The following is a 27,964-nucleotide window of genomic DNA, read 5'->3' on the forward strand; positions in this document are numbered from 1 at the left end:
GAAAAGTGAGAGTTTGCGAGGGATTTTCAGGATGAGACATTTTAACCGACAGGTTGCAGAGCGTTGATTTCTTTTATTTTGATGCTCTGGAGAAGATGGTTTTCTCTGCACGATGACGGTGTCAGAGAAGCAGCTGCTGCTCTGGATTCTGGGTGTTTTGCTGTTGTTGTTCGTCGCAGCTGAAGGTGAGAAGAGTCACTCTCTCTGTCTTCTGAGGCCTATTTTATCAGGCGTTTTCCTTAATTTAATTATTTCTGGAAGAATAAATGCTATAATGTTTTAAGAACAGGTGCGTATTTTTGTCTAATGTAAACAAAAATACTCTCAAATGTAAATATTCAATCCAACTTTATTTGTAAAGGACTTTATGAACGACCACATCGGACCAAAGTGCTGCACAGAATAATAAATGAAAGACAATATAAATAAAAGATAAAAAAAAGCCAAAATATACAGTATATGTAAATATACATAACACATGGATAAAAGTAGCAGCCAGACAATAAAACACAATAAAAAAAAAAACATATAATATTTACCATATTCAAATCTTTCTATTATCCTTGATATAAAAATACAATTTATCATCTGGCAAATTGTTTGAATATGTTGTTAACTGTTTTTTTTTTTTTTTTTTTTTTTTTTCATTTATAGTAAAATAAAAAAAATAAAAAAAAAGTTTAGGTATTTTTTCACCAAAATACTAAACTTAACAGCTTTTTTGATCAAATTTTTGATGCTTGTGATTGAAACATTTCACAGATTTGACGCCTTTAACTGTGACACAACTTTCCATTAATTTGGCTCTAAATGTAGTTTTTATTTATTAAAATACATGTATATATACATATATATGTATGTGTGTATATATATATCTATGTATTTATATATATATGTGTATACACATATATGTATATATATGTATAATATATCTATACATATATATGTTGTTATATGTTTTTTTTCATTTATAATGAAGTTAGAAGGTGATGCTAAAATTAACATACAGAATGTGATTTCTTTTCCATTTGTGCCTCATCCATTCTATGTTCACCTCAGAATCACAGGAGTTTAAAGAGCCATCAACTGCCAACTGGTAAATATTACATTGTTGATGATGATGATGATGATGTGTTCTTCACCACAGAAGTCAGTCCCTGTCCAAAAGGCGCTCTCATCCACTCGTCCGCTGTGCGATGTTTCTGGAAGCCTGACGAGACGGCGACGTCGTCGTGGTCCGACGCTCAACGCTCGTGCAGAGCGACCTCAGGAGGAGATCTGGCGTCTGCAGAGAGTCTGGAGCTGCAGAGCTTCATCCACGACTCTTTCCCAACGTGAGCGAACGTGAACGATGTCCGTCTCTGGTTGTTTGTTTTTTTTGAACTTCTCCCAGAGACATTGTGTTTGTGTTTGTGTTTGTGTGGTTTTTGTTCAGGAGAACCACAGAGTGGGTGTGGCTGAAGGGATGGAGAGGAGAAGGAGAAGAAGAAGGTGTTGAGGAGTCTGCGAGTCCTTCATCGTGGACTGAAGGTCACGAGAGTGGATGCAGTCAGATGGCCGTGGGGACACGGGGACAGTGGAGGAGAGCGCCGTGTTCAGGACGATACCTTTACATCTGTGAGAAAGATTTAACTGGTAAGAAGAACTTTGTTTGGGTTTGAGAATAACTGCGACACATACTGTATAATATACGTTTGTGTGGATGTAAGAATGTGTTTCTTCATGTTCTTCGTGCAGACGCTTTACCGCCTGCTGACAGTTACCTGACTGGACTGGTCTTCATGACCGGAATGTATTCTCCAACACAGATACGTCCTCTTCTCAGTGTCCCAGACATTGGACAACTCCCAGTGGAGGTCAGTACATGTTTAAGGGCCAATTCCAATTCTTATCTTAACCCTCAATCTTAACCCTTAATCTTAACTGGCCCTCAAAACCAAGCGTTGAGGGTTATTTCGTCACTTAGAAATGGGACACCCCTTAAATGCAGATAAGTCTTCAGACTGTAGGGGGTAATGACATAAGTAATCCATAAAATGGGCCTAAACTAAGATAATACAATGGTTTTCGTAATTTTTATATCTCTAGTAACAAAGAAAATACTTAATTTGTAGCATACTCGTTTTGCTGCTTTCGGCACCATCTTTGTTATGTCAAAACATGCAATGCATTCTGGGTAGCCCTTGCTCCCAAGGATGGAAGTTTGTTTGTTAAAAAGGTCCAGTAGCAGTATGAAGACTGTTGAGTAACTCAACTATTAAATAAAGTGTACAATATACTGTATTGTAGTTAAAAATATATCATATACACGCTGCGTGAACACCTGAACAAAAACCTACACTGTGACTGAGTGTGTGTCGAAAATAGCTAGCTAGACAAAAGCTAGAGCTAGCTATAAACAAATGTACATGGATTAAATTGTTAAAATTAGTAGCTGAAACGGCAAATAATTTTTAAATCATTGAAAGAGCTACAAGAGATTGCTAACCTGTTTGGTACGTCTTGAAAAGTTATGTTTAAACTAAATGTGTAAATGGTTCAATCGCTAATTGTTGGCTAAAAGCTAAATGTTCAGGTAGGTAGCTAGCGCGCACAAATCGTAGCAATAAATGGAGGATAAACACACAAGAAGAGCATAAAATAAAATATATAACACATTAAAACACCCTATCATTCTCTTTTTCCTTCCACAGATGCAGCTGTTCCCAGGCCTGTGGTTCAGTCACGCGGGTCAGTTGGTAAATATGAAGCTGGTGGTTCAGCCAAACCCGCTGTCTTCTCTGGCTCGCGTTCAGATCCTTCGACCCTACTGTGACCCCAACCACCACCTGGTACCTCCAGGTAAATCACATCAAACTGCAGTTTGCAGCATAGGAAATGCCCGAACAGCGCTGTTGAAAACCGTAATCTGCCTCTTTGCTCTTCAGGTTGCAGCTCTCTCCTTAATCCATTCAGCTGCTGCTCGCAAGTGCCACTGTGCAACACTACAGGGGGCTGCAGGATAGGTCAATACTGGTGCCACCTGTTGGAGGCCTGCGTGCCCAACACCAGTCCTTGCAGTGCCTATGATTCAGCAAAGGGGCGTGGGTTTGCTTTGCCACCCAGGTACTCCGCAATACCACCTTTCTACCACCTAGTGGCAGACCTGCCTCTGAGACTGAACCCGAGTTCTGAATTGGAAACGATGAACGTGAGTTGCTCTTTCATACACACCATAATCTGTATTTAACTCATTATGATTCTTACTAAAAACAAGTATTGTTTGTTTCTGCAACAGGTGCACCTCCCAGACACAGCGATCATGGTATACCCTGACGATATTATAGCCGTACAACACACTCGTGACCCTGGAACCTTCCTGCACTGCCTCAACAGTGAAGCTTCTTTAAACTCCTCCTGGCGTCAGAGTTACCTGTCCCTGCAGGGGGCCGAATGGGGAGGTTGGTGGCAGGGAGGTCTTACATCGCTGTCCCAAAGAGGCCAATGGGTGGACGGCGTCGTCTGTGATTTGAGCGTCCTCTACATCGACACGCTTCACAGAGTTACAGAGCTTGACGGAATCTTTGGCTTCACCCGCACCGAGGAAACCACAGCTCCTCATATTCAACCGCTGACCACTGCTCCTCCTCCTCCAGACCTGAGTTCTAAATTCGAGCTTAAAGTCGTCCACCCCCTGCTGGACAAAAACAACCGAATTCATCTGCAAATCAACATCCCAACACTCATTGTGGTTCAGGTGCTGTCTGGACAGAATGCCAGGAGCTCATGGTCATCCCCAGTGCTCCAGAGTGGGCTTCCATTTCTTCCTTCTTGTCCGGAGGAGTTGGCTCAGTCGTGGCCCGGCTGTAAGAGACAGTCCCTCGACGAATGGTTCTCCTCTGCGACTCTTTTGTTGCCCTCGGTGGGAGTTCAAACACTGAACATCAGTGTGGTGGATGGAGTGAGTCCTCGGAGTGTGCAGAATTTGAGTGTGGCAGTTTGTGGCTATGAGGCAGTGACAGGGCTGACTGTGGAGCCACATGGGTGCTTGAGGATGATCGTGGACACATCACAGGTTAGTGATGTTTTTCTACATTTTGTAACTTGACATTATCACAGACAAAAAGTGAAACTAGCAAACCTATCATCGCCATGTTCTGGAGTTTAGATATGGGCAACTGGACTTGATTTTCTCTAGTTGAAGGGGACTGGTAGGCTAGGAAACTCCAACTCAGTTACTCAACTAATGCAAGTTCAGTTATCCATATCTAAACTCCTGAAGATACCACACAAACATGTTAGCACGGCCATTGTGAGCATTTTTTTTTTAGCATACTTCCATTTGGGTTTTGCTCAAAGCACAACCCCACAGCATCTGCAGAGAATGACCGATGACATTTTGTCAAAGGATTGCCGATATCAACAAATATTTGACCAAAAATCACTCAAATTTGTTGACCTATTCTCTCTCTTTGGTTTGTTTTTTCATGTTGTAGTTATTTACAGCCAAAGTGGAGAGTGGTTCCTCTGTGAAATTCACATGGGTTGTTGTTGACAACGTGGACACGTTTGCCTTTGAAGGGGAATCTTACAGTGTAGCATTCAAGAAACCTGCTGAGTATCAACTCATGGTAAGACTCTATACTTATAGTTTCCAGCATTTAATGATTACAATGTTGAACGTGCTGAAAAAAAGTTCATCTGTAAACTTTATGCAAGGTAACGGCATCTAACCCCGTGAGCTACCAGAGCCAGGAAATCCTCCTGATTGCTGACGAAATGACACCACTGTCTTTGGCCGAGTTCCTGTTTGTCCAGGAAGTCATAGCTGCGAATGCTACACATCTATATACAGTCAGGGTGAAGGTGGACATCTCTTCGCCAGTCACCTTCAGGTATGACAAAGCATTATTTTAAAAATACCCTTCCAAAATTCCTCCAAGATTCAGAATGGCATACCGACCACAAGATCCTTGTCAATTGTTTTCATCTGGTAAATTTCTACAGATGGGACTTTGTGGACGGCAGTAGAACGGTGAGCCACACCCATTCTGCTCCATGTCAGAACATGGATGGACTTGTGGAGAGAGGAGAGAAGCAGGTGTATGTCCAAGACTCTGTGAACCATACCTATTCCATTCCAGGTGAGTCCATCTGGTGCTTCAGGAATAACGTTGAGGTAAACAGTACAGTCCAGTACATCACAGTAAAATGACCTTGTTGTTTAATGCAGGTGACTTCACGCTTCATGTCCAAGTCTCCAATCAATACGACAACACTGGCACGTCCATGAAGATCAACGTCCGCCCAGTGTTGAGTCGCATCCATATTTCCCGTACACCAGCAGTGCCCGTTGTGCATCAAACTCTTCTTCTGGAAGCCTCTGCCGAGCCCTCCACCTATGTCGTCTTCTATAAATGGGACTTTGGCGATGGCTCCAAAAGTGTCCAAGGCGTCCACCATAAAGTCCGTCACACTTTTGAATCTGCTGGCCTTCGTAACGTCACGGTGTCTGCCAACAACACCGTTTCTACTCTGACCTCTTGGATTATTTTGGAAGTCATGGAACAGATTTCTGGATTAACCGTTAGCTACAGTGAACCCAGCGAAGTGAACTCCGCTATAGATTTCAGAGCCAAAGTTGCCACTGGGACAAGTCTTACCTGGGATTTTGACTTTGGCGATGGGTTCCTACGGAGAAACTATACTGATGGTTCCATCTCCCACATCTACAAGTCTCCAGGGAATTATACAGTCGCTGTCACTGTGTCCAATTCTGTCAGCAAAGCTCATCAATCTATCACCGTGGAGGTCTATATTGTGGCTGTCAGCGGAGTTCTCCCTACAGAATGCGTCATAAATGGAAAAGACATAGAACTCACTGCCCTGGTGACGGGGAAAGTATCATTTTTGATTTTCCACTGGGGATTTGGTGATGGGTCACCTTTGACTGTAGTGACCGGACAGACCACAGCCATTCATTCATTTCCAAGCCCAGGGATTTTTCACGTTAGCTTGACCGTGTTGAGTTCTGTCGCATCGGTGTCATTTAATACAAGTATTTGTGTTGAAATGCCAATAACGAAGATGTCAGTGCAGGCTTCGCTGGATGTTGTAGCAGTGGGACACGAGGTATGCTTCAGTGTGTTAGTTTCCCCTGAGCAGGTGACGGGTTATCAGTTTACGTGGTTTAGTAACTGCCTTACTGTTGCTGCAAAGGCACAGGACAACTCCGAAAAGTGTTTTGTCTTTAAAAACGAAGGCGTTGAAGAGGTGTCCGTGTTCGTGAGTAATAACGTCAGCAACAGAACCGCCACAGGCTACGTCACCGTTCAAGAACCTGTGACTACGCTGTCTGTGGAGCGTGACAGCCAAAGTAACGCACTGACGGTCAATACTCTCGTTTCGTTTTGGGCGACTAGTTATAGTGGAAGCGATGTGTCAGTGCTGTGGGACTTTGGAGACGGTTCTCCAGCGGAGCAGAAGACAAATGTGTCCCATGTCTTTACCTCAACTGGTCACTTCACAGTCACTGCCACGGCTTCTAACCTGGTGAGCAGATCCTCCGCTACTGTCGAAGTGAATGTTTTACTTCCTGTCGTGGACCTGTCACTTCACACCAACCACTCATATGCTGTCGCGGGAGAGGAAATTCTGATCACAGCAGTCAGCAATGCTATCAGTAGCACCAACTACTACTGGACAGTTGAGGGTCTCACTTCAACTCAACAGGGAACCTATCAATTTAAATTTGCTTTCCCCAAACCAGGAGTGTACCACGTGAGGGTTATAGCTCAGAATGTTGTCAGTCGACAGGAGGCAGCTACTTTAATTGAGGTCTTTGAAAGAATAGAGGGTCTTCAGATTCTGACAAACATGGACTATGTACCAACACAAGAGGAACAGCTATTTGTTGCTTCAATCACCAAAGGCTCCAATGTCACTTATCATTGGCTTGTCACACAGAGTGGTAAAACTCCAGAGATCTCTGGTGACGGTGAGCATTTTCATCTTTCGGTTGAAACCCCCGGTAAGATCTCAGTTCAGGTAAGAGCCTCAAATAAGTTGGGTGAGTCCATCAGCACTCTGTCTGTAGTAGCAATAGAACGTGCATCATGTGCAGGTTTTTCAACGAATTCAAACATTGTAGCCTTATGGAAATTAGTTAATATTTCTGTATCAGTTGTTTCCGGGTCAGACCTAGAGTATCTCTGGTATGCGAATTTGGATCCATCACCCCTGAGGACACGTGAACCCTTTCTTCTCTACAATTTTACAAGTTTGGGCGACTGTCTCATCACAGTCATTGCTCAGAATGTCCTCGGCCAATGCAATGGTACCAAACGGTTCACAGTCCAGGAGGAGATTCAGGAGGTTGACTTTGAAATTGACGGAAAGATGCATCCATTTCATATCAACACAAGTGCTGCTGTTTCCCTCCATGGGCTTGTTCGTAAGGGCAGTGATCTGCACTGGTCTTGGGAAGTTAGACGAGCCAAAAACGACCTTTTAAACGCAACTAATCAGATCTTTATCAACACTTTTACTCATGCCGGCATTTACCAGGTATCGTTGAATGTCTCTAATCTGCTAAATTGGCAGATGGTCTCCCACAGGGTCTCTGTCCAGGATGGAATCACAGGTCTTACACTGAACATTAGCAAGATGTCCCTCTGCACTGAAGAAGAGGTTACTTTTGCTTCATCAGTTTCCAGAGGAAGCAATGTAAGCTTTCTTATAACATTCAGAAACAAAGACTGGATTCAAAGTCGGAGCATTGCCGAAGGGCGGTATAACACATCAAGCCTTCCAGCTGGGAGATATCAAGTCACAGTTAAAGCTTCAAACCTGGTCAGTAGTGCAGAGGTATCTTCTAGCATCATGGTAAGTGAGCACATTCACCGTTTGGGACTTGTCAACTGTTGTTCTGCTGTTCTCGAAGCTCTCAAAGGAACCAATTTCAAAGCCCAAGTTCAAAGTGGGTTTCCAGTCAACTACACCTGGATATTTTACATGGTGGGTCTGAAACCCACGTGGCTCACGGGCCAAGAAGTGACCTTTACTCCACCAGAGAGCGGTTCATTGTCTGTGAGTGTCGTAGCCAGCAATGGAGGCTGCTCCTTGGCGCTTAATGAGACCACTTCTGTTGAGTGGCCGATCAAAGACATCAAGCTTCTTTGTCGTTCCGAGAGGATATTTGCAGGACACAGTGTCCAGGTTTCTGCAACAGTGATTGGAGGGAGCAACCTCAGATACATCTGGGATTTCGGAGATTCCAGCGAAGCACTTGTGACGGACTTGAGCGTCGTCAATCATACTTATTATGTCGCTGGGAAATACAGTGTCCAGGTCAAAGTTCAAAACAGTGTCAGCCACGTGTCTGAACGGCTTCACATGGAAGTGGAGGAGCTCCAGTGCTCCAGCCTTCAAGCTTCTCTAGTCCAGAGTCAGTCCACCATCTACAGGTCGAGAATGACTTTCTTTGAAGCCCGAGTAGACATTAACTGCACAGCCTACAAGATTGTCTACCTGTGGGAGATATTCCAAGGATCTGATTGTACCAGCAGGAATGGGATTAGGTTGCCAAACCAAGTGGATGCAGCTTCACTAGTCCTTTTTCTCCCAAAACATACTCTTGATGTTGGACAGTATTGCCTTGTATCTACTGTTTCACTCCAGGGAACCCCTGTGATTGTTCAACGGACAACCAACTTCACAGTGGTCCATTCCCCACTGGTTTCTGTCATCAAAGGGGGCTCAAATAAACTGTGGTCCAGCCTCAATGACCTCATCTTGGATGGATCTGAGTCTCGAGACCCCGATGTGGAACCAGGAGTGGAGGATACGCTGGAGTATCACTGGACCTTTGTAAACATGGTAAAGGGTCGAGTCATAGCATTGATTCTTCGATGCACACTTGTCACATTACTAACTATGTGTCTTGTATTTGCAGAACTCAACCGAGTCTCATTTTGCGGAGCAGCCCGTTGGAAGCAACGACAGTAGTATGACTGTACTCGGCAACCAGCTGCTCCCAGGCACAGTCTACATTTTCAGCCTCTCTGTACACAAGGCTGGGAGGAACCCTGCGTCCACCAACCAGACTGTGAGTCGTCCATATTACCGTATTACCTAATTGTCTACCCACTGCCTTGATACCTTGCAGTTGATTGGTACAAATGGTTTGCAAAACCAACACCTGAGTAATTGCCTTGGTAACAAACAGCTCAACAACACCTACAACTTGATCTTTACTTTGTTTTTAGGTAACTGTGTGTGAGGGTCCTGTGCTTCCTGTGACAGTGCAGTGTGTGTCCTGTTCTGGCCTCTCCTTCTCGCACCAAGTCAGCGACTCGACTGCTGTCGTTCTTGCCGGACAATGTGGACAATGTGATGACCAGACTCAGGTAAAGTTTCTGAAAACTATGTCTCACTGACGTATAAAGAAACTGAACTATATTCAATATTTGCAAGGCTTGATTAAGTAGATACATCAAAGCTGAGATATATGGGTTTTATTTACAGTATAAATGGACTGCTGCAGTCCAAACTGGTGTGACTCTTGACCTTGATGACATCACTACGTCTACGGGAAGACATTCCCTCAACTTGGTGGTACGTCCAGGCGTCCTCCAGCCGGGACTAAGCTATACCTTTACCCTTAACGCATCCCAGCCAGGTGGAGGACAGTGGGGCAGCGCCAGCCAAACTATACTCCCCAACAATCCACCGCACGGAGGCCTGTGTGATCTAAGTCCAGAGTCAGACATACATGTGTTGGAGACAGTGGTCACCTATAACTGCTCAGGTGAACTTTAACTTGCGTCAGTGTTGCCTTTTTCCACTCAAGAAGTTATTGGTGTATCTGACTGTGTCTTTTTTCTGTTGGCAGGGTGGAAAGATGATGAAAGTGAGGCTTCTCAGCTGATCTACACCTTCCAAGTAGCACCGTGTCGTCCCGTTACCCCTTTGTGTCCCATGCTCACTCTGTACAGGTGAATTGAAAACCATACTTAAAGGTGCATTATGTAATAAATCTAAAGCAACTGGCCATAAAATCCTCCTACTATGTCACAGAGACTCAGGAATAATGTTCATATAACAAACTGAACACCAACAACAGTACAACTTTATTCTTGTAATTTTACAACTTTATTTTTGTAATATCACGACTTTATTCTCATAATGTTACGACTTTATTCTCGTAACTTTACAACTTTATTCTGGTAATTTTACGACTTTATTCTTGTCACTTTACGACTTTGTTCTTGTAATGTTACGACTTTATTCTCATAATTTTACAACTTTATTCTTATAATTTAATGACTTTATTCTTGTAATGTTACGACTTTATTCTTGTTATATAACAACTTTATTCTTGTAATATTACAACTTTATTCTTGTAATTTAATGACTATTCTTGTAATGTTACGACTTTATTCTTGTAATATTACACATTTATTCTGTTAATGTTACGACTTTATTCTCATAATATATGACTTTATTATTGTAATATTATGACTTTTAATATTATAACTTTATTCTTGTAATATTACGACTTTATTCTCATAATGTTACAACTTTATTCTTGTAATTTTCGACTTTATTCTCGTAATATTACAACTTTATTCTTGTAATATTACAACTTTATTCTTGTAATTTTACAACTTTATTCTTGTAATGTTACAATTTTATTCTCATAATTTTACGACTTTATTCTTGTAATATTACAACTTTATACTTGTAATGTTACGACTTTATTATTAGGACTTTATTATTGTAATATTATGACTTTTTTAATATGACAACTTTATTCTTGTAATATTGTAATATTACATTTTATTTTATTCTCATAATATTAAGACTTTATGCTCGAAAAATTAAATATTTATATGCCACATTCTTACATATGGCACCTAAAATGTGTACAAATGCAATTTTAATGTGCATGTTCAGCACGTTGTCCATAAATCTTTCCCAGAGGTACTCGTTCAACATTTGGCAGCCTGCTTCCAATGGGACGATCCGAGCAAGACAAACACCTGTCAGTTATCTCAGTCACTGTACTGGTCGAGGACCACCTGGGCTCAAAGGTTATTGCTCTGAACAGGTAAATACAAAACAACAAAATCCAAGTTCTTGATGTTGCTATATCCAAATTATTTGGGGGAATTTGTATGATTCAGAATCCCCGATTCCTCTTATCTCTAGATCATTGACAGTCGAAACTCCTGCAAGAGACGGAAGCGTAAATCAGTGGCTCAGAAACAAAAGTCAGACCGTGCTACAGGCTTTAATCCAACATGGCAACCCTCAGGAGATCATCCCTTATGCCGTCGCCCTCACCAGCCACCTCAATCAAGTATGTGTGTGCGCGAGCATCACTATTTTCTCATTCCAGGACATGAAATGACACTTTAAGCTGACTGTAATAATTAGCTGCTCTTCACCGCAGGATTACGGGATGATTGAAGATTATACGGCTCATGGATGTCAGATTAGAATTTAAAAAAAACATGGAATAATTAAGTGTCGTACTTGTCCGCAGAAGGAATCTGAATGGACTGCCAGGGAGCTCGTGGACAGGAGGGAAATCCGCAGAAATGTGTCTGAAGCCCTGGCCTCGCTCCCTGTGTCGTCTTTGCTGGATGTTGATCAGATTAGCTCAGCGCTAGCACAGTCAACTGTAAGTCATTCTTTTTGTTTGTTTCTTGTCAGGATTATTATTACATTATACCACATTGATGCTGGGATAAAAACAATTTTTTTTATAGTTCCAGTTTGATATTTTGGGGAGTATTTTGACACAACTCTATTTTTCCTTGTGTTAAAAACGAAGCTACAACTAGCTGCTACTTAGCTTAGCATAGGACAAACACAACCAAACTGTACAAACTAATGAATAACTTGTCTTATTTCCTTTTCTAAACTGTGTATAAAGGCAACAATTACAACTTCTTTTTTATACCACAATTTGGTATTCTACTGCAGGGTAGATATTTGAGTATGTACCATTTTAGCCAGACCTGCTATGCTAACTTCTTGGAAACTCTACCTAGCATGAACAAGTCCTTCATTTCATCATCCATTCATCCATAATATGTAAATTACTGCAACTAAATTTGTTTTTATCGTACTTTATAGTGCAACTTTATTGTACTATGTAAGACACAACTTATTCATTATCATTCTTTTAGCAAATTAGCACATTTCAAATGTCAAAATTTAGCTTCTCCATTGGCGTGCTGTGCTATGAGTGCAACAAAAATGAAATCCCGCTAAAGAACAACAGTGTTAAAAACAAAGTTAAAAATCTTATTATTTACATAAACATGAAATAATATTCTTTTATCAAATGTAAAAGTCATAAATACAAAGATCCAGAGAAACCACGTCACTCCAGAGCTAATTGCTGTCATTTTAAGTCACATGTTTGCTTATGTTGACATTTTTTCTTATATTTTTGGGGGGGATTTCCAGGCAGTTCCTCGTGAGTTGGTTTGTTGGGACTGCCAGAAGAAGGTCCTGGAATCTGTGGGGAAGATGATCCATGTGCTGGAGGAACAGATGAGTCCCGGAGCTTCAATGGCCCTTGAAACGGGGACGAACATCCTTAATATCATAGGTGTGTGTCATCCACCTGCTCCTGGGCCAAATGCTGTTGTTATATTCTCTGTAAATATTAATTTCTTTGTTCTTTGTGTTTCCAGGTAGCACTTTAGCCGCTGTATCTGAATCGACCAGTGCTTCCAGCTCTTCACCGTCAGCGTCTGCTATTGCCCTGTCAGCGTTTACCCACGCCGGAGCCCTCGTACGCTCTCTGATGCACTCGCGTTTCCGTGGCGAGGAGCCGCTTATGCTGTCCAGCCCTTATCTCAGCACGGTTAGTTTTCAAGGAGACCCCGCCGACCTCCTCTGCTCCCACAAGGCAAACCGGTCCGACCAACGCCGCGACACCTCATCAGCTCGCCCGTGTCAGTTTCGCATCCCCGCCTCCCTGACCGCTCGCCTGAAGAGCCGGAGCTCTGAGGTGGTGCAGGTGCTCTTCGGTATGGACGGAGCGCGGGGGTCCGGCGCCATGCTGAGCCGAGCTGACCCTCCCATTTCCACCGCTCTGGTTGCGATGGAGCTCACGACTCCTCGGGGTCAGCTCATACCCGTCGGCGATCTGGACCCTGAACAGGCCATACGGGTCACGCTGCCCAACAAATATCTCGTGACGCCGGAGGATGAGGAAGGGGATGGGAGAGCGAGTGAGGACAGGAACGAGACGTGTCTTGCCGCGACGCTTCCCCCACGAGGGCAGCTGAATTTCTCCGTTAAAGCAGTGGACGGACTGGATGAGAACGCGGGATTGTACATCTCCTTCAACTTCAGCCTGGTTCCAGGTACTGTGTTCTACCAGCTCTGATTAAAGGTGCATTATGTAATAAATCTAAAGCAACTGGCCATAAAATCCTCCTAATATGTCACAGAGACTCAGGAATAATGTTCATATAACAAACTGAACTCACCAACAACAACAGTACAGACAAAATATTTGCATTAAAAAAAATATTTTGCAGACTGCAAATCACGTTTATGTTTTGAAATCCTGTTTTGGCGTGTGGCGCCACCTACCGCCGTCTACCAATCATTGCAGTCAGTAGAGTCTCAGCTGCCGAGCAACCACGGGTTGCCAGTTACGTCAGAAAACGAAACCTAAAAGACCTCGGTATTTTGAATTTGAATGTAGTAACCGTTTTTGGCCACATTCTTACATATGGCGCCTTTAACTTGTTTATTTTGTCCATTAAATTGCGTGCAAATGGTGGATCGGTACCTGGCGGAGTACTAGCTTTAGCTTTTCAAGTCGATTGAACATGTCGAAAACAATGAATGCTGCCACATTCAGCTTTAAAATCCATTTTTTTATGGGATTGCATAAGTCGTATATTAGTAATTCAGTGTTTGACTTTAAATTTGACACATGTAGGGTATCTAGATGATCATTCACCACCGTTTTCTCCCTTTATTGTTAAAAAGAACCCAACTTCCATCCATTCATTCATTCATCACAAACTGCCTTGACTGCACACACATTAAAGTAGACTTGAATGAACGCACAATCGACACCTCTGGTGTATCCTCGGCGTGACATAACAAGTCGTTTGTGGAGTCGTGAGGGTGAAATATCTTTAAAGTCAGTCACGCAGCATCATTCGTCGTTATTAATTAACCGTATTCATCATATATAATATGTGAGTTTGTGCATGAATTATGCATTTTTTTTTTCAAAAGCCTGTTTTCAAACTGCATTATGCATCTTCTAGGAGCTTCTTCCACGAGCTTGGGACATGTCAAGATAGAAGTGAGCTCTGCCGTGCCGCGGACTAATGCATCCCAGGATTCCCTCGAGAGAGAGCGGATCCTCGCTCTTTCTTCTCCGAGCGTCTCGTCGCAGGAAACCGTTTTTCTGTCCCCGCTGTGAGTCTCTTCTTTGACATAGCAATCGTTTTGACGAAATAAGGAAGTACGAACGCGTTTTTTTTTCTCTCGCACCACAGGCTGCACGAGACGGACGGCGAACCTCTCGTCGTTACCTTGACCTCGTCCCTGCTCGACGGCGGCGGCGGCGGCGGCGGCCGCGTCCTGGCGTCGGTGTGCGTGTTCAGCTCCCTGTGCCAGTACTACAGTGTGGAGGAGAGGCAGTGGAGCAGCGAGGGTCTGCGGCCACTGGAGGGCAGCACACTCCAGGAAGCTCACTGCCTCACGCGGCATCTCACCATATTCGGGGCCAGTTTGTTTGTCCATCCTGGGGCCGTGGTTCTCCTGCCACCTGTAAGCCTTGACATGAACATCATCCTGTTTCCTTTAACACAATTTAATGTTATTTATGTCTTTGGACGATTGGTTACGACTAGTTTACTGGTGATTAAGATGACATTTGCTGAGACATACACCAAAAGTTAGGGTTAGGGTTTCAGGGGTTAGGGTAAGGGTTTTGAGTAACAAACTACAAGCAAATATCAGGAAAAACATCATTATTGTCATTAATTGAATCGTCCCAGAATTTCACAATCAGTGCATCATCTTAAAGGTGCATTATGTAATAAATCTAAAGCAACTGGCCCATAAAATCCTCCTAATATGTCACAGAGACTCAGGAATAATGTTCATATAACAAACTGAACTCACCAACAACAACAGTACAGACAAAATATTTGCATTAAAAAAAATATTTTGCAGACTGCAAATCATGTTTTGGCATGTGGCGCCACCTACCGCCGTCTACCAATCATTGCAGTCAGTTGAGTCTCAGCTGCCGAGCAACCACGGGTTGCCAGTTACGTCAGAAAACAAAACTAAAAGACCTCGGTGTTTTGAATTTGAATGTAGTAACTGTTTTTGGCCACATTCTTACATATGGCACCTTTTAAATTTGAAGCCCAAATATGAAAATATGTTGAAGGCATGGTCACATGACATCACTACCACCACTAACTAACACCAATGACCAACACCAATGTAATGTCCTCGACAGTAATTAAAGGTGCCATATGTAAGAATGTGGCCAAAAACGGTTACTACATTCAAATTAAAAATACCGATCTACCGTCTTTTAGGTTTCGTTTTCTGACGTATCTGGCAACCCGTGGTTGCTCGGCAGCTGAGACTCTACTGACTGCAATGATTGGTAGACGGCGGTAGGTGGCGCCACATGCCAAAACATGATTTCAAAACATAAACATGATTTGCAGTCTGCAAAAAAAAAATTTTATGCAAATATTTTGTCTGTACTGTTGTTGTTGGTGAGTTCAGTTTGTTATATGATGCTTTAGATTTATTACATAATGCACCTTTAAGATTCATTCAAGTTTTTTTGGGGTCATTTTTAGCCACATTTTGGCACCGAAGATCTAACCAATCACACACTGACTTCAGGGGTCAATCGTGCAGCACTATATTTAGTGCACATTCAAATTGGGGATGACACAGTGAACAGGCTTCTTCTCCACATTCGTGTCTTATCTCTGCAGTCAGAAGGTCCCGTGCGTAACGTGGTGGTGGGGATTGTGTGCGCCGTCCTGGTTCTGACTCACCTGCTGGTCGGGCTCGTCGCCCACAAGCTGGACCACTTGGACGGCTCCAGACTGAGCCAGGTGCCTCTGTGTGGCCGCCCGGGACCGTACCACTACAGAGTTCTGGTCAAGACGGGCTGGAGGCGAGGAGCAGGTCAGGACAAGGACAAGAGATCGTACAAATTGCGTTGTATGAAAATGTAACAGCACAACACACAGCATGGATGACGTGAGTGAAACCTCTGAACTGTGGCCCGTCAGGCACCACGGCACACGTCGGCATCAGCCTGCACGGTGTGAACAAAAGCGGCTCTCGACATCTGCAAAGGGACGGAGCTTTTCAGCGCGGCGGCCTGGACCAGTTCCACGTGGAGACGGACGACAACCTGGGAGAAGTCTGGAAAATATGCGTCTGGCATGACAACACAGGTGTGTGTGGGTTAAAAACCGATCCTAAGTACGTAATTCCATCTAGTGGTGGGCCGATGTATTACGACAACAAAAGCACGACTGGATTTCTCTGGATTTCACGTAGGTCTGGAGCCCTCGTGGTACGTTCAGCACGTGGTGGTGTGGGACACTCAGACAGATCACATGTTCTTCTTCGTGCTGGACGACTGGCTCTCCGTGGAGAACCAGAAGAATGACACCGTGGAGAAGGAAGTTCTGGCCTCGTGTATGATTTTATTTTGCTATCTTGCTAAATCTATAGAACATTTTGTTTTCTTTTAAGAAACAAAATAGATATATTTTTTTTACCCGACGCAGGTCCCGAGGAGCTGACTCAGTTCGGGCGGGTCCTCACCTCCCAGCTGATGTTCGGGTTGACCGAGCACCACCTGTGGCTGTCGCTGTGGACGCGCCCGGCTCACAGCCGCTTCACCAGGGGTCAAAGGTTGACCTGCAGTGCCCTCACACTGCACCTTTACCTGGCACTGGGTGCTCTGTGGCATGGAGCTGTGGGCTGTGAGGGGATCAGGTGAGATGGTTTATAGGATTATATATGTGTGTAATACCTTTTTAATTTTTATACCATTTTAATAGAGAATGACTGATGATTTTTTAGTGCATTTTTTATGCTCATTTGCAGGTAAGTCATGGAAAAGGTTTAGTCCTCTAGTGGTCTGTGAGGGTACTGCAGGGTTTCTATAATTCAGATTATATACTTAAAGAAGTATTCATCTGCTGAGGAAGAAAACATTGTGTCTCATTTTTTTCCCTAAGTGGACCAGTGTCAGCTAAGCTGCTGCTGAACATGGAGACGGTTGCCATGGGGATGACTGTTGCAGTGTTGGTGTTTCCTCTCCAGTGTTTCCTCTGTTTTCTGTTTAGAAAAGCCCACAGTCAGGTAAAAGTTTAAAAAGAAAAATTTTAGAAAATTTGACAAAAAAAGTTTTTAAAAAGTTCTCAAAAAAAGGTCATAACACGGTGTCATCCAAATTGACAGAAAAGTCTGTGTTGTCCAAAATTTGACAAAAAAAAGTCCCAAAAAAATGTGTCCAAAATTTGACAAAAAAGTCATACAGCATGTCGTATGTCGTCCAAAATTTGACAAAAAAAAGTCATACCGCGATTTTACAAAAGAACATTTTGTCCAAAATTTGACAAAAAAAGTAAAAAAAATAATGGTGTCCAAAATTTGACAAAAAAATTCCCCAAAAATGTTGTCCTAAAATTTGACAGAAAAGTCTTACCACGTGATCCAAAATTTGACCAGAAAAAAGTTAAAAAAAAAAATTGTGTCCAAAATTTGACAAAAAAAGTAAAAAAAGGGACAATTTGACAATAAAAAGTCCCAATATTTTTTGCCCAAAATTTGACCGAAAAGTCATACCGCGAGTCGTATGTCGTCCAAAATGTGACAAAAAAAGTAAAAAAAACACGTGTCCAAAAATTGACAAAAAAAGTCGTAACGCAACTTGACAAAAGAAAATGTTGTCCAAAATAAAAATAAAATAAAAAAATCCCCAAAACAATTTTGACCAAAACAATACATTTTTTGTCCTGATTTGGCAAAAAAAAGTCAAAAAATGGCAGCGTGTGTTTTTTGTGTGTGTTACCAAGGTAACCGTGGACATGTCAGTTCCTCCGTCCCCTGTCTGTCACTCAGTAGAGATGGACGTTTACCTCGGCCAGTCGGACATCTCCAGCTCTTCGCTCCTGTCTCTGCCGGACTCCTCCAGCCTGGTCCGGGAAAGTCCATCATCTGTGAGAACACACACACACACAAATAAAGACAAACACACGCACACTTATTCTGCTCCTGACGCATTTTCTTCTCTAGTTATTCGAGAGCAAAGTGTTTGACTCCAGTATCCTGGACTTCTGGGCGGCCTCTGGACTGGCCCCACAGGCACACAAAACGCCTGAAGAAGACAAGGACGTGGCGACGTGGCCGTCCTGCGACAGCCTCCTCGATCTACCGTTCGACTCGCGTCCGACCGAGACCGACCCAGCTCACATCCTCTCACGTGATCTACCCACTGTGAGCCACACGCGGCAGCTGAGGAGAAAAAAGGCTCTGATGCAGCTGCGTCTGGCCTCGCCCTCGTCCTCTTCCTCGTTCCCTACTGTGCCAGACTGTGAATATTCTCCCCCCGCACCAGAACAGGAGGTCCTCACCACGACCACGGTTCCCAAACTCAATTTGAAGACATTTCTTACTCTGTCCGGTAAGAATATGTCCGAAATTTCACAGGAAACTGTTTCTTCATCACTTTGTGTACATGAGAGAAGTTTCCTGGAGCCTCGATATCTTGTAGTAGTTTTCTTGAAGGTCCAGTGTGTAACATTTAGGAGGTATAATGACTTATTTTAGCCTTTTATATGTACTTTAGGTCAGGGCTGTGCTTTTACGGCCGCCATCTTGTGCCATCACGGGATAAAAAGTCCACCGTAGTTTCTTGATGCTAACTTAATCGTCAACGTCAATTGATTAAAACAAGATTTCTGATTGTTTCAGCTTCTTAAATGTGAATATTTTCTTTGTTTTTTTGCTCCACGTAACAAAGAAATCATTAAAACGGAATAATTGTTGGTTTGTCGACAAAACAAGACGTTCGAGAACATCGTCATTTCCGGGTTTGACAAAAACGCTGATCAACGTTTTTTCAACATTAGGGTCATTAATAATAATCAACAGGCTACTTCATTCATTGCAATCTAAAGTCTCACCACTAGATGTCACTAATTCTCACACACAGGACCTTTCAATGTGTTAAAAAAGAAAGCTGAACTGAACTTTACGTTTATATTTATAATACTGTAAATGTACAGCGTGCGTTCTTGAGTTTATATGGATTTTGTTCTTTTGTTAAGAACTCATAATCGGTGTAAAAACAAAGGAAACATTTCTTTCTTTGGTTTGTTTTTCCGTGTCTCCTTGGATATTCGAATGTTATTAAGGAAAAATCTGACTGTGTGTGCTTGTGTCTGTGGTTCCAGAGGAGGATCTGCTGATGTCAATAGCAGCAGCAGCATCAGAGGAGACGACGCATACAAACAACAACAACAACTCTGACAGTGGCCGGGATTCCCCTAGAACCACATCATCATCGTCGTTCTCAGCCACGTAATATCGCACAAAGACACTTTCACGCTGTTGTTCTTCTTGTTGTTCTTTTTTGTAAAGCATTGTTTTTTCTACTTTCTTTATAGACAGAGCACGTCCTGCAGCAGCTGGTCAGATCACAGCGAGGATAAAGAGCCGCAGTCCTGCTCCTCCCTGTACGGGACTGGACTCTACAAGTGTCCCTCTGTGGCGTCTGTGGACTCGGTGGCCAGCACCTTTCTGCCCAGTCCCTCTCCGGACTCTACACGCTCCTGCTCCACCACGCGTATAGGTACTGGGCCCAAAACACAAACTCCACTGTTATGTTTTCACTTCATCGGATCACATTAAATATGATTTGGTCAAATATTAACACAGTTTCACACCTTTAAACGGTCAATTTTCAAGCAATTTAATCAGATAATCTCCTAATCTGTTAATCTATTTTAACCAAGTATGTAAATGTTGTTTTGCTCTTTAAATCTGTCTTATTATGCATTTCTTTTATTTAAACATTATTTTTAGTGTAGTTTGACGACTTATTTCAACTATTTTACACTTTAACCAGTGTTTTAACTCAATACTGTTACAAGCAACTTCAAATACAAATACTTTATAATCATATATATATAATAATATAATAATATACTTTACAATAATATACTTTATAATCTTCTCTGGCTTCAAGAATACTGCATACCCGGAATTTTAAAGGAGCAGAGTGTAAGACTGTAATTCCATCTAGTGGTGGGCTGATGTATTACAACAACAAAGTGCAGAGGCCTAAACTGGATTTTACTGGATTTTATTTTCAGTTTCCCTCCCTTAAAACGGTCAATTTAAACAGATAATCTCCTAATCTGTTACTTTTATCTATTTTAACCAAGTATTCATATGTTTTTTAGCTGTTTAAACTAACAAGTGATGACTTACCTCCGTCTTATTTTAACCACGTGTGCATTTCTTTTATTTAAACATTATTTTATGATGTGTCTGTCTGTTTGTTTGTTTGTGCTTCCACACTTGCACTTGCACAATATGACCAGCAGAGGCCGCCAGAGGCTTGTTGCGTGAATGGGGGTGAAGTCTGCCATCTCCGATTGCCGTTTAAACTATTTTTAACTTCAGTACTTTTAGCTCTATTTAACCATTTGTCAATATATTTTAGGTATTATTAGCACTCTGAACTCTTTATCCATGACTTTAAGTTAGTTTCCATGTATTTTTACTCTCTTACTTTTAATTTTATTTCAATGGGTTAGATTGTAGCGATTTGAATTTCATATCCGGTTCTCCCTCCCCAGGTGTTTCTCGAGGTCGGCCCAGTTGGCTCCTCCCTCCCTGGGCTCTGCGCGTCATGTACCCCCTGGTGGCCGCGCTGCTGGGAGCCTGCCTGGCCACGGTCGGGCTCTACGGCAGCTTCTTCTCCGGCACCGTCGTCCTCATGTGGATGACGTCGGCTCTCTCCGCGTTCCTCACCTCGGCGCTGCTGCTCGAGCCTCTCCAGGTGACTACGTGTGTCAAACACTTACATACATCGGAATCATGGCCGCACTTGTACTTCCTCTAACCCAGGGGTCTGCAACCTGTGGCTCTAGAGCCACATGTGGCTCTTCAGCCACTCTGCAGTGGCTCCTTGTAGCTTTAGAGAACAAGGCGACAAATAAAAGTGTTTTAAAATATTGTGCATCACATCCAACGTCGACGTAAAATGCAATATTCCGTACACGTTTGGATGTGTCCTGTCCATCTTTGGATCCACATGCCGTTTTCTCGAGCACGAACGACATACAATCCAAATGTTTGCTTAATTTATTTCAAAGTGGGTTCATTTTAATTTCAATAATTTGTCACAAACAATGAAACAATAGAAGAACTAGGTCTACGTCAATATGTGTTTTATTTTTGCTCCACTTTATAAGAGGTTGGGTATAAACCGAACATTCTTAAAGTCCATAAATGAAAAGAACTATTGCTATGCATTATATCTGCATAAAAACCCTTATTCGTGTTATCTTCATTTTGTGGGTTGTTTTGCGGCTCCAAATGGATTTTAATTGGGTGGAGAGGCGACAAAAATGGCTCTTTTCATCCTAAAGGTTGCAGACCCCTGCTCTAACATATATCTTCCTTGCTCAGGTGTGTGTGCAGGCTCTGATGTACACGGTGCTCTGGAGGCCTGTGGATCCAGAGGTGGAGGAGCAGCTGGCGCAGGACACCGCGGTGGTCAGGGCGTTCGGAGAACACAGCGCGAAGGTTCGACCGCCGTGTGGCTACGGGCTCCTGCAGGCTAAAGACGAGGCGCGCAAAGTCCGAGCTCTGCGGTCCCTCATGAGGGTAAGAGTTTAAATAAAAGCACTTCTCTGCGGAAGCAGCTGTACTGTATTTGAATCAACATTTTTTTTTCTTTTTCCTCCAGCACTGTGTGTGCCAGCTGTTATTTCTACTCCTGGTTCTGATGGTGAACTACCAGGATAGTGTTGAGCAGAAACAGGGGCGGCTCCTGGTCTCCGCTGTCAGGCGGCAGCTTCACACATCACCCACGGGCGTCCCCAACCTCACCGCTATGAGAGAGTAAAGTCAACACTTACAACACGTACAAATATACACCTTAAATACAGGAAGTTTAAGCTAACAAGGTGAACATGGTTGTCGTGCAGATCCTTGTTATAAGATAACAAACCTTGCCACCTTTTTTTCGCACTGGCCCTTTAAAACACCCTTAGACCCTTAAATGCGCCTTCAGAAAAATTACGTTCACACACCTAGAGCACTAAAATGTGTTCATAAAAAATAGATCTATAAAAATTGTACACCAACATCCATACATACAACATCCATATACGTATCATTATCATTATTTTTTTTGCATTGTCATATTTCATAAATTACTCATGTTAACACACCTAGACCACCAAAACCTGCTAATAAAAATAGTATAAATAATTTTATTTTTTTTAAACCATCAGCCCCATCATACTTTAAAACATTTAAAAAAAAAGTTTTTAACCCTTAAATTCCCAGGTTTTTGTTATGATGCCACAAAAACCGTGATTGAACGAGTTTCAATGAGCACATTTTTGTCCGTAGGTGTGCGAGTGTGAGTTTTTCTTTTATTATTATTTACAATTGACTAAAAATAATAACTAAAAAAAAATACTCAAAATGTACAACCTGGCGTACATTTTTAACATTATGCATGAAAAAAAGGATAACATATACTAGAAAATAAAAATATATATTATATTATTATTTCCATCTCTTTTATCCTCAAGCTTTTTATTACAAGTGGTGATGTAAATCTTTAAAAACTGATAAAATAGCAATCCCAAAAAATAATACAATAATAAATGTATTTGTTCAGGACATTTTAATGAGGAAAAATATAATTTAATTATCAGTGTGTTTGTTATTGTTTTTGGACGTCTGTAACTCCATACTTGCGTCCCCTTCCTGTTTCGTCCAGCGGGTCGGCTGCAGAGCGGTGGCTCGACCGCACCTTGGTTCCGCACCTGCACCAGAACCCTTCGCTGCGTCTCGTGGGAGCGCCGCAGCTGCAGCTCGTGCACGCCCTGGGCCACGTGTCGGGTTTCTTTCTGGGGAACAGCAGCGCGTCGACGCGTCGGCTCCTCCCTGATCTGCGCGTGAAAGACTGGAGCAGGAAGACGCTGTGAGTGTGTACTCGAGTGAAAGCCTCATTTGTCACTTCCGCAGAGCCTCTACTGAGTTAGTGTTCTGAAAGTAATGAGGAGTGTCGGCCCATTAAAACATTTTCCTTCGAGAACAAATACAGGATGACAATTATTTGCATAATGTGACTGTTTTTAAGGAAACACCCTCACTTTAAGATAATGTCTTTAAATTGAATTCTTAACCACATAATCACATCAAATTGACATTTAAGTGTCTTAAAAACCCTAAAATGTTGCTCTGTGATGTCTTTCTTTCAGGTTTAAAAGTGTGTCCATTGATTTCACACAGTACCACAGAGAGTCTGGCTTGTTTGTGTGCGTGTCCGTGCAGCTCGAGTGGCCTCAGAGACACACAGTCACTCCCTCGCTCTCCATCCATCCACTCCTCATCCCTTCATCCCACTCAGGGCTGGACTTTCGGGTGGCACTTACGGTAACAATTACACTAAATGCTCAATTACATAGAAAAAAAACCAAAACATTTTTTTAACGCTAATAATCTTGATATTGCAGGTTCTTCTTCTCATCTCTGCTCTCCTCGTCTTGCTCGGGGAACTGTGGTCGGTGGCGACTGAGCGTGCTCAGCATCTGAATCAGTGCAGACGCTGGTTCCAGCTTTCCCTGGTCTTGTTGTCACTGGCAACGGTCGTCCTGCAGTTCGGCTTCCTGTCCGCTGCGTCTACGTGTTTGTCCACGGTAAGCACCGAACTGACCTGACCTAAACTGTCTTATAAGCCTACAGAGATTAACTTATATTCTGTTGTGAGTTTTATATCTGAAATCGTCTCATGGCTGTTTATGCTACGATCTTGACCAGGACTCCCTGGAAGAAGAGGTTTTGTATCTTAATGGGACCTTCCTGGCTAAATAAAGGATAAATAAAAGTAAAATAAAAAAGTAAGTTGACTGTTGTACATTGTAAGGAAAGTTTGGTGTAGGTGAAGAGGCTAACGGGGTTAGCCGAAGCATGTTGGTGAAGAGGCTAAAGGGGTTAGCCGAGGCGTGTTGTTGGTGAAGAAGCTAACAGGGTTAGTTGAGGCGTGTTGTTGGTAAAGAGGCTAAAGGGGTTAGTCGAGACGTGTTGTTGGTGAAGAAGCTAACAGGGTTAGCCGAGGCATGTTGTTGGTGAAGAAGCTAACAGGGTTAGCCGAGGCGTGTTGTTGGTGAAGAAGCTAACAGGGTTAGTTGAGGCTTGTTGTTGGTGAAGAGGCTAAAGGGGTTAGTCGAGGCGTGTTGTTGGTGAAGAGGCTAAAGGGGTTAGCCGAGGCGTGTTTTTGGTGAAGAGGCTAAAAGGGTTAGCCGAGGCGCGTTGGTGAAGAGGCTAACAGGGTTAGCCGAGGTGTGTTGGTGAAGAGGCTAAAGGGGTTAGCCGAGGCGTGTTGTTGGTGAAGAGGCTAAAGGGGTTAGTCGAGGCGTGTTGGTGAAGAGGCTAACGGGGTTAGTCGAAGCATGTTGGTGAAGAGGCTAACTGGTTAGTAGAGGTATGTTGGTGAAGAGGCTAACGGTGTTAGTCGAAGCGTGTTGGTGAAGAGGCTAAAGGGGTTAGCCGAGGTGTGTAGGTGAAGAGGTTAAAGGGGTTAACCCGAGGTGTGTTGGTGAAGAGGCTAACGTGGTTAGCCGAGGCTCCGGTTAGCATGTAGCTTTTCTGCACACCAGATTTATTCCACAATAAAAAACACCGACGATACAATGCCTGGTCTCTACGGCTCTACGTTCTCTAAATCACACATGAAGTAGTAAAGTTGACGATTCAAGATGTCTAACATGCTACAACGTGTGTGTACCATTTAGCTCCAGTCCCGACCGGACACTGTCATTGACTTCCACAGTGCTGCCGCTCTGGCACAGAAGTCGTCTCAGTGTGCGGCTGTGCTGCTCACTCTGCTTGTTCTAAAGGTAAACGAGATCTTTAATTCATTACCAATACCACAACACTGCTCCACACGCGTCATTCTGATTCTGAATGTCCTCTCCATGCCCTCTCCATCACTGTGCCGTATCCAAGCTTCTAGGAACATTCAGGTTTGTGCGGAGGTGGTTGGTGATAGGCCGAGTTCTGCAGAGAGCCCGGGGGGAGCTGTGGGCTCTGGCCGTCCTCCTGCTGCTGCTGCTTACACTCTGCGCTCATCTAGGAAACATGGTACAAAAAAGAAACACTTCACTTAAATGGCCCCACAAAAATAATAATCATAATAAAACACATGTATTTGATTAAAGCTTGGTTTCTTTGTTTCAGCTCTTCTCCCATTCGGTAGAAGGTTTTCTGTCTGTGCGTGAGGCTGCCGTGTCGGTGTTGTCCATCCTGCGTGGCCGAATAGTTCTCCAAAGATTATGCAAGGTCCACACAGTCCTGGGACCCCTCTATGGACTACTGCTAATGCTAGGAGGCCTGTGGCTATTAGCCAGACTCTGTGGAGCTGTTCTTATTCAAGCATACAGGTAAATCATTAAGGTTTTTAAAAAAAATGTAAAACCTGTGGCCATTCGGTATTAATTCACTTGAAGTAAAAATAGATTTCTGAGTTTTCTACGCAACGTGAAGATGTACAGTTTTTCAGGCGTAGAAAAGCAAAACAAAAATTGGTAACGCTTTCTTTTACAGTCCCCTAATTACCTGGTATTTAGCTGGTAAATTCATGGTAACACTAAAGTGTTGCTAGGTAATTACCAAGGGTAATAAGATCAGTAAATACAGTGAAACCGTTGCCAAAATACTGGGTAATGCACGGTAATGTACTCGGTAAGTAAAGTAAAACTGTACTGTAAAAGAAAGCCAAGCTTGTTTCCATGTAATTACACACATTTTTAGGGTTAGGTTTGTTAGATTACCCCTTGGGTAAATAGCTAGTAATTAGGGGACTGTAGGTACCTGCTTATTACCAGTTTATAACCCAATAATACACTTACATTTACCATAGTTTTGCCATAGTTTAGCTGTACATACCTTCTTATTAACAGCAGTAATAACACGCTATAATTAACTATATAGTTACCAGGTAAATGCCCAGTATTTTGGCAACAGTTTCACTGTATTTACTTTCTTATTACCATTGGTAATTACCTAGTAACACTTTGGTGTTACCATGAATTTACCAGGTAAATACCTGGTAATTAGGGGACTGTAAAAGAAAGCGTTACCCAAAAATTTGTTTTTGTTTTTTAGCTAGTCCGCGCTGCTACGCTAGGGTCCAGATTTGGTTTAAGCTAATGCTCATACTTGACAATGTTATCATGCTAACACTTAGCATGTACGTCAGCATGCTTAGCTTATAGCTTCGCTAATATATCTAAGTTAGCATAGCCAACATTTTTCTTCCTAGCCCTTTCTATGTAAACTTGGCACAGACTTTTGTGGATTTCCCACTGGTTCGCTTACAAAATGTCATTGCGTTCCATGAAATAGTCGCCATATCAATTTGGATGAAGTCGCTGGACCAACAGTTCAATTAAATGCTAAATGATCTACAGATTTTGGAGGCAGGATGAAGAGGAAGCTACTGTTTTATTGTTCTCAGTGGTACGATTGGGATTCTGCGTATAAAACTAAGGTTTTCGGGGTAACTTAGTGTCATGACTGACGGTGTTCTAAAGGGCAGAGCAGTCGGAGCTGTACCATCCAACCATTGAACCTCAGGACTATGAGATGGTGGAGTTTTTCATCAAGAGACTGAAGCTGTGGATGGGACTCACCAAGGCTAAACAGGTAATCTTTACACTGTGGCTTTCCAAGAACTCTTTGTGGTCAGACCGCTTCACTAATGTCACATGATTCCTTTCTAGTTCCGGCACAGGGTGAAGTTTGAAGGCATGGACGTCCCTCCCTCCAGATTCTCCCAGGAATCCCGTCTGTCCACGCTTTCGTCCACCCTACCCTCCTACCGATCCCCGTCTCTGTCCTCCTCGATTCCATCGCCCCGTCCCCCGTCCTCGTCCATCTCTGTGAGGTCAGAGGACTCGTCGGTGTCCGAGTCTGGATTTGACGTCTCGCCCTACCTGGACCACCTGGTCCCCAGTGTCACAGCTCTGCTTTCTTGTTTCGATCGGGTCAACCGGGTCACGGAGGACGTTCACGACCTGGAAACGAAGCTCGAGGAGGCTCAGGCGAGGAGGAGGGAGGGGTGGTGGAGCGGTGACGAGGAGAAGGGCGTGGAAAGGATTAGAGCGACAACAACAAGAAAGCCAAAGAAGTCAGGAGAAATGATAACTGAACCGAGACAAAGGAAGACAAGTCTCCTTTACCCGTCTTCCTTTTCTCTTAATTCCTCCACACGTTGCTCTGCTGCGGCATCAATCGGCGTCTATCCCCGTACGCAAAGGTCGTACTCTGAGTCAGAGTCAGCGTTGCCACAGATTTCCAGTGACAACCACACTTCTGCATCGGGAGTGGGCGCTTTGTGTCCTGCAGGTTCTCCTCGGTGTGGTCAGTTCCAGAGGAGAAGAGCTTGGCATTCTGGGAGCTCTCATTCAGCCGATGCCGCTCAGAGGGCCTTCCAGTTGTTGTCGGGTGGAGTTCTTCCATGCGAAGACGCAGGAGAAAACTCTGCATACGTGAACGTCAGACCCGGGAGCAAAGAGGGGGTACGACGGCGCGTCATCGACGGAGTCCCCGTGAAAAGGAAGGCTTGGATTTCTGAAGGAACAGAGACTGAGCAAGACTGACCGATTTGTTTCCTACTAAACGA

The 27,964-nt window shown here is 43.2% G+C and overlaps 1 protein-coding gene across 1 annotated transcript; it reads left to right on the forward strand.

Moving 5' to 3' along the window:
• Positions 1-112: 112 nt before the first annotated feature.
• Positions 113-27,941, forward strand: pkd1b (polycystic kidney disease 1b; the record flags this gene model as incomplete). Its single annotated transcript, XM_083903754.1, has 42 exons — positions 113-185; positions 1,148-1,334; positions 1,436-1,635; positions 1,738-1,856; positions 2,694-2,841; positions 2,928-3,190; positions 3,278-4,054; positions 4,476-4,610; positions 4,699-4,874; positions 4,987-5,123; positions 5,213-8,856; positions 8,933-9,085; positions 9,246-9,386; positions 9,505-9,787; positions 9,872-9,974; positions 10,961-11,089; positions 11,191-11,341; positions 11,528-11,665; positions 12,460-12,608; positions 12,694-13,367; positions 14,292-14,445; positions 14,526-14,799; positions 15,999-16,194; positions 16,302-16,469; positions 16,576-16,716; positions 16,809-17,019; positions 17,265-17,388; positions 18,105-18,248; positions 18,325-18,712; positions 19,485-19,611; positions 19,698-19,882; positions 20,895-21,097; positions 21,730-21,927; positions 22,010-22,164; positions 23,057-23,260; positions 23,541-23,715; positions 23,796-23,978; positions 25,074-25,178; positions 25,288-25,422; positions 25,519-25,721; positions 26,874-26,985; positions 27,063-27,941. The coding sequence occupies 42 exons, from the start codon at positions 113-115 to the stop codon at positions 27,939-27,941; spliced, it is 12,444 nt and encodes a 4,147-aa protein (XP_083759880.1).
• Positions 27,942-27,964: the final 23 nt, after the last annotated feature.

The sequence above is a fragment of the Microchirus variegatus genome (genome assembly GCF_963457635.1).
Source record: "Microchirus variegatus genome assembly, chromosome: 17".
NCBI classification, from domain to species: domain Eukaryota; kingdom Metazoa; phylum Chordata; class Actinopteri; order Pleuronectiformes; family Soleidae; genus Microchirus; species Microchirus variegatus.